Genomic DNA, 8,025 nt, shown 5'->3' on the forward strand with positions numbered 1-8,025 from the left:
GGGATTGACCGTCACTTTATAACGCTCCCACGGCTGAAAGGGCGAGCATGTTTGGTGGGACGGGGATTCGAACCCGCGAAACTTCAGATTACGAGTCGAGCTCCTTAACCACCTGGTCATGCCGGGCCACAAGAGACCTTGAAATTAAGGATGAGTGAACAAAACCATTTTAGTTAATGAAATATGCGTATTCCAAAACGCTTATTAGCACACGTACATAGAGAACAACATATGTACACAAATTAGCACAATGTCTCTCACTTTCACTCACCTACGTTGCGAGTGATAAAATATTTTGAAAAGTGGTTCATACAATCGGCCAGTGGTGTTAAAGAAAACAACACTAAGAAACTAATTTATTTTATCTCAACATAATGCGAAGAGGAAACTTACGAAAAAACGATTTATGCAAATAATGCATGTGTTATATACATTTTCGTATTCCTGAAAAACAAAATATTCAGCTAACTGAACAAATATTTCTTATTACTTGTTTTTGAAATCATTACATTTCTATGGGATCATTCTTTTTGTTTAAGCAGCTGTTTGCAAGAAACTTTTTTCCCAAAATAAGAAATAAGAAAATCAACATTGTTGTATGCAGTCTTGTTTTATTGTTCTTTAACCCTTTATCGTATTTCAAGTCCAACTTTTGTTTAAGAGAATCGTTAGTTAAAACACTCTTATTGCATTTGAAGTGCTATCCGTTTACAAACTATTTAATCGAAATTTCCATTAGGCTTAGAGAAAACGGCCATGAATGATCTAGTGCGTATAAGACACAAGGGAGTTAAAAGCTTTCCCGTACTGTATATTTTGTTTGTACATATATTGTTACGTCTCTGGTCGTTAGTTAATTTTCCGTAAACATTTTTTCCGAAGAAACTTTAGTGATTCAAGTCCTTTCTTAAATAAAACTGGTTTATTCTTTCTGAATACAACTTTGCAATACACGTAATTTCCACAGTCACGCTATAACAAACGCTATAATTCACAACGAACGACTCATGTGCTCGACTCAATTGTCAGTCTCTCTCTGTCTGCAGTTCAATTACATTGTTGCCGTCACTTCTTGGCCGTCTTATATACAAGAATACCGTATATCTAGTAAACACTCGAGATTTCAGGAAGGGACATGAACCTTCTAGAAGCTCATGACGTGTTACCAGGGTCACGTGACTTCCGCTGTCGTAACAATATATATAATTTAAGAAGATTGTTTGTTATGGATTTCGCGCAAAACTACACGAGGTCTATCTGCGCTAGCCGTCCCTAATTTAGCAGTGTAAGACTAGAGGGAAGGCAGCTAGTCATCACCACCCACCGCCAACTCTTGGGTTACTCTTTTACCAACGAATAGTGGGATTGACCGTCACATTATAACGCCCCCACGGCTGAAAGGGCGATCATGTTTGGTGTGACTGGGATTCGAACCTGCGACCCACAGATTGCGAGTCGAGTGCCCTAACCACCTGGCCATACCGGGGCTCTAACTACCTAGCCATGCGGGGCCACCTAAGAAGATAATGAAACTGTTCATTTCTCGCCCGGTTAACCAAATATTTATGAAATTCTGCTTCAGCTATTAAACAGAATAACATTATATTAATCATAAATATTTTCCTTCATAAACTACCAGTGAAGTTGGAAACATTAACTTAGCGTAAAGAGAAAACTGTATTATATTTCCATTCATTCACCGTAACTCGTCACAACTTTCAAATCAAGCATACTACAATGAAATGTTTAGTATCCATTAGATAAGCTGTACTTCAAATATATCTTTACATGGCCGTCAAATAAAACAATTAGAAAATAGAAACCACATTTTACCTTAGTTTTTAATTATTCGCTCATTTTCTTAAACTTTCTATGACTCTATCTCATTACCAAACATATATCACATATTCTTAACACACTAATATGAACACTTCTAAAATTACATAAATGAGCAAATACCTTATTTCTGTACTGTTTCGTCGAACCTAATTAGAAGGTTTGAAATAACTGTAAATAATATTTAATCATTATTTTTTGTCTAATATGAGTTTCATATACAGTTATTTGTGCTTTTTGATATTTATTTTGCACATAAACAAGAAACAGAACTTTGCATTGAAATTTTGTTTTAAACAGAAAACTTTGTAACATTACATCTTTGATATTCTGATCTCTTAGAGGAATGAATACTCGTGTTGAAAGGAAATATTATGAAATGTTATGAAAGCTATATAAGCTTTCTCTGGAATTGAGATAGATGTATTTAATGCCCTACATACTATTACTCGAGACCATCGTTGAGAATTAGAATTTTAAATCTCCTTATACAGAAACAACGCCTAAAAATTATGTTCTTCGTATTTATGACAAGTGCTAAACTATTACAAATGAAGTTTGCAAAACGGTGTGTGTTATTAGCAGAACCGGCTTTAGCTGGTATGTAAAGTAATAATTAGAGTAGGGTAGAAAAATGAAGGTGCCTTGAAAAAAAAGTAGTAATAGGGAAATCGAAAATAGAATATTAGTTTGAAGAAAAAATGAAGGTGCCTTGAAAAAAAAGTAGTAATAGGGAAATCGAAAATAGAATATTAGAGTTTGAAGAAAGCGAAAAAGAATGTGAATTTTCAATTAAAGATTGAAATTCATTAAAAATACGAGAGAAGAAAAAAAATTAACACATTTAAAACCCAATGTAACGGTTCAGAATAATGTATATAATATTCTATTCTTTGACCTGCCCTTTCGTGTATTTGCAATAAAAAAATCAGTTATAAAAAGCACAATGGCTTATTTCTTTCTTCGTATAACGTATCTATTAAAGAAAAAGAGTTTAGGTAACATCAAAAAGCATTGCATAAACATTAACATTGCTCTTACAGATCAACAATCTTGATCGACAGACGTTGATACATTGAAGCTCTGTGATGAACATAAAGCATTGACAGCGTTCACCAAACCAGGAATGATCAAAATACTTGCAATGGAATACTTAGTAAAAACTTAAATAATTTCTCTCTTCCCGAATTTATACAATGCACTCAGAACTACTTTGGTATTGCCAAACGTGTTTGCTAGTGGAGAACAAAGATGATGAATCATTGGACTTGGAAGAGCTTGTTCAAGAATTTATTTCATTAAAAACTCAAAAGTGAATTTTAAGTTAAATTGTATTTTTTGTTTTGTTGTAAAAATTTGATTTTCAGTGAAAATTTCAACTTTAAAAGTTAAATATTATTGTAGATACAAATGTCACACCTTGTAAAATAGTTCACATTTTCATCAACGCGTCGTTTAGTTAACTTTATCCTACACAACTTCAATAATGTTTTCATATGTTGCTTAGGTTATTAAGATAATTATTATTATTTATTTATTTTAAAACGATTTGACAGTAAAAAAATAATTAAAGGTCTCTGATTAGTCAATCTGTTTTAAAAAGGTGAATGGCTAAACATGATCTAATGGTTAATATGTCAGTCTGCGATCGCAAACGATTTATCTAATTTTTAAAATGAAATTATATAAAAGATACTGTATAAGCTCGATTACTTATTTTCACATCGAATTTCAAACGTGTCTTATATTTTATTTTCTAATTAATAAATAATTGGAGAGTGATATATCTTATAAATGTCTTTTTATTATTATTAAGGTTTCAATTCACAACATAATACAGATGTCGCTTTGACGTTTTACCAGTGGCCATGTGGGTGATGTAACTTAATTTATGGTTTAGTATCAAAATTAGTCTTCGTTTAGTATGTGTTCGTTTTCACAATGGGTGCACTTGAATAATCTTCAAACACTGCTTTGGTTGAAACTATTTAAGCACGATAATGCATACAAGATCTGTAACGCTCTACTGAGAAACTTTTACTTTACTAATAATATAATGAACAAACCAATAAAATTAAAGGTGAATTTAAAATATCACTCCTGCCAAAATGGTTTAGCAGTAGCACCAATGAATGTGGGCTTAATTGACGGTAAGGTGTAACAAGTATTTTTTTCCAGACCTTTGTCTTTGCATCACACATATTACAAGATAAATAAGAAATTGGGGTTTTAAAAACCTGCAAATATGGATCGTAACAACATTAAGGAAACAAGGTTGCAGATACTGTAGTGTAGGATTATTTACCCAAACTTTCAAAGTCCCATTTTAGCTCCATGCTGTTTTTCATAGACTTTTAGAGTTAAGAGTTACATTTGGTGGAGTCAAATAGGGATTCGCTGTTTGAGTAAGTGATTCCCACAGTATCTACAGTCTTGCTTCCTTACATTTTTTACAATCCATATTTGTAGGTTTTTCAATTCCCAATTTTTTATTTATCTTGTTTGTTGGTTTTTTTATGCTCAACTATTGGCAATGGATTACTTGATATGGTAGCTGACTTTATACATTGTAATTTGTAATGATAATAAATATATCTTGGAGTAGGAGCTAGCTGAAATGATGATTTACTGTAGCTATTTAATATTTAATCACATTAGTTTGAAATGTAAAATGTTAAGTTGCAGCTGGTGATTTGTTTAAGAATATAGTGAGCATTTATAGTTTCTGTCTAACTAAATTCTTTATATATAAAGTAGGTAAATAGGTAGTAGGTATCAATAGGTAAATGTATGCCTAGACTAAGACACAACCCTCACTAAGCACATATAATTATAAGATTTTACCACTGATACCAGTAGAAATGCAGCCTTTTCAAATAAAATATACATGTCTAAAGCATTGCTTTAAGTTTAACGAAACCTTCACATCTTTTAAAGTAATTATTCTATGAATAAGTGTAATAAAATTTAATATTATGTGTATTGAATTTTTTTTTACACCTTCATCTCCCTAAAAACACTGATTATATAGTGTACAAAGCACTGATTATCTACATGTTAGTCATTGAATGTCATCCTGTAATTAAGCTTTTTAAAATAACACCACATATTTGAAAGAAATGATAACATCGTTTACACTAGAATTGTGATGTTTTTTAGCTTATGTAAAATATAGAAGATAGAATTTTCAATACCCCTATGACCTTTGCTGTACTTTATTTAATATTCTACAAAAGGTTTGGGTGTAATATACCAAGCCTTTTTGTTGTGGGCTGGCAAGAGAGTAATAACAATAATAAGAATTACAAATGGACCTTTTTTGTGCATTTTTACGTGTGCAGCCTCAGCAGTTAATAGTAAAGGTTTTTAAAGTGTTGTTTGAACTGAATCTTTATTGTTTAAGGTGCTTTTTTCCCAAATGTTCTATAAGAGTTTTTTGCAATTCCCTGCAATCCCTATTATGACCACTATTGTAGATCATGATATGTATGACTATCTTTGAAAAAAAATTTAAACACATTCTTAATTTTATAGAAATCGTCAATTCCCCATCTTAAACTTGTAATGTGCTGGCTTCACTTGTGCTTAAGATAATTCAGTTCATGAATCAATTACCATAGTATTGTTATAAAAATAACAATTGTTTTAACTGGAGCCTAACCTTTTTTATTTCCAAATCTTAAACTAGTGTCCTTTCATCTTGTCTTCAGAATATAACATAAAGAAAATAGAGGCATTAATCCTATCAATCCCTGGATAATTTTGTAAACTTCAAGTTCAATCAGATCATCTTTAATCTTAGGTTTCTTAAGAGAACATAAAAAAGCTTAATTTGACCTTACAAGGTAATTCTTCCCTCCTCAGAATCAACCCCTTAGCCCTCCTCTGAACCATTTCTAATAATTTGATATCTTATGCAAGGAGAACAAAACTGTACACAGTATTTTTGTGAGGCCTAACTTGTGACTAGTATTGAGAGATAATTAACTCTTTTTGTATATAAGTACTTAGAAGTTAGGATTCTATTGGGCAAGGCTGTCACAACAGTTACTATATTTGTTTACGTAAAATGACTCGGCTCAGTCAATGTTTGAATTTACTTGGAAATAGCTGTTGGCATGGGAACTTTTTAAGTAGGGGTTTTTTTCTCCATTCATTTAACTTTAGTAAAACAAAAATTTTGTATTTGATTATCTCCCATTTTAAAAGACTTTCCCAAATCTGAAATTTTATTAATTGTAAATGTAGGACACAAATTATTGTAACATATTTTGTGGAATCCTACAATTAAGTGCATTTACCAACCAACCACCATCTCTAACATGTTATAACATGGATTTTCCATGTATGAATCAGTAACTTTCAAACGCCCAGAAGACTAAAGAGAAAATAATTGCTGTCTGAATATTGAGAAATTTTAAGCCAAACAAGATATGTGTACCAGTATTGTGGCTACTACAACCATATCAGTTGTGCTTTCTAATGCCATGTCCAGTCTAAATTGTCATTATGGAAGGACTGAGCCTTAATTACTATTCTCTAAAAAAAACATTTGTCCCTCCTATAAGTTACATATCTTACTACTAAGTTCTGAACATCACTAATACTTGGACAGAAGTGTTTGGTGAGCTTGAGCATCACTTAGCATTGGGAACTAGCACATCAATCTAATTATGTGGTTTAATATAGTTTTCATACTATATTAATACTCAAGTATATAGGTACATGTACTAGGTCCAGGACCCAACAACAAAATCATTAGGAGCATCTGGCACTGGATTTTGTAATTTGTAGCCAATTAAGAACTCGGGGGTACTACTAAAATATTCTTAGTTCTGTAGTTACAATTATTCATTAATGTAATCCACTAACATCACAAGGGGGGTCAATTAATTTGCTAATATGTAATATGAACTAAGATGGAATGTTTAAAAATACAATTGATGGGACTTAAAAAAATTAACTAAAGACTTTGAACATCCTTCTTCAATAAGTTTCCAATGCCAACTACAATAACCAAGAGCTATACAGAGAGTTAAAGTATAATAGGTTAAGTATTACAACCAATGGCAAAAGTGTAAAACCTTAAGCGTAATCTGTAGTACCGTAGTGATTTCTATAACGTATTACTGCAACTTGATGTCGGTTTTCTTCAACAAGGTCATGTTATTGCTGTTCCAACTAATACCATCTACAGAATTACTTTTTTTTTTGGCTCAAAATAGTCCAGGAGTAAAGTTTAGATAAAATTAAGGTTAATGATATTTCAGGCCAGTTAAATCTGTGAACCACATTATGATAACATCCTTAAAATTCTAGGGAAAATCTAGTCATGTAGTTATGATTTAGTATTGGTGAAAAAAAAAGAGAATGGTTTAGGTGTGATTGTGGATAACACTAAGCATTTCAACAGAGTTTTTACCTGTGATCAAAAGAACTAATGGAGTTCAATGGTCTATCTACAAGAAGTAGTGTTAGTCTTTTCTCACACTCCATTGTAGAAACAAAGTGGTTTTATGCAGCAAAACCATATTTTATATTTGACATTCCCAGGTCCACAGTAACTGATGGTAAATACAAATTAGTATATGATCACTGAGACAGATTTTTGTCATTCTTGATGACCCAAAGCTCACAAAGCGTTGATGTCAATTTATATTATTACAACTGTTATTGGATCTGATCAAAGTATAACAGCTATTTCCTTCGAAATAGTTGAAAAATTGTTTCAGCAATTATTGTTCAGATAACCAATTTTATATAGCAGATATTTAATTTTTTATGGATCCATGTGATGATTGAAGTATTGAGACATTTTACATACAGGAGGAAATTAATTTCATATTTTTAAATGTATGTTTTTCAAGAATTCTCTCTGGCAGGGTAAGTGGTTGAAGGCTTAACAACTGAGTACAAAGGTCGTAACTAGAAGAGATAATTGTTTGCTTTACTTATTTATTTATTGTTCTACGTTTTAGGAAAAATATGTTTTAAGAACTTATTTGAAAATAGCAATAATCTATATACATATATAATGTATAATAATTGAAATGTGACTGTATTTTACAAAATACTAGTCTACTAAAACACAGCCAAGACAAGTTACTTTTACAGACCAAAGGTCAGTTTTATGTTATTTGATACAGTAACATGAGTGCACGTTAGCCACGTCATTGAACGTCTGTATTA

The 8,025-nt window shown here is 31.7% G+C and overlaps 1 protein-coding gene across 2 annotated transcripts in view; it reads left to right on the forward strand.

The window, feature by feature from the left end:
* LOC106478716 (yrdC domain-containing protein, mitochondrial-like) overlaps positions 1-8,025 on the forward strand; it is an 89,263-nt gene that overhangs the window by 61,860 nt on the left and 19,378 nt on the right. The window contains exon 1 of one of the 2 annotated variants that reach the window (XM_013939277.2): positions 3,694-3,986. The exons of the other annotated variant lie outside the window; for it this stretch is intronic. Within the exon in view, the coding sequence (XP_013794731.1) occupies positions 3,761-3,986 (226 nt within the window). The 5' untranslated portion in view covers positions 3,694-3,760. Of the gene's footprint in view, positions 1-3,693; positions 3,987-8,025 lie in introns of those variants that run through there. 2 annotated transcript variants of the gene reach the window in all.

Source organism: Limulus polyphemus, unplaced genomic scaffold (genome assembly GCF_000517525.1).
Source record: "Limulus polyphemus unplaced genomic scaffold, Limulus_polyphemus-2.1.2 Scaffold243, whole genome shotgun sequence".
NCBI classification, from domain to species: Eukaryota; Metazoa; Arthropoda; class Merostomata; order Xiphosura; family Limulidae; genus Limulus; species Limulus polyphemus.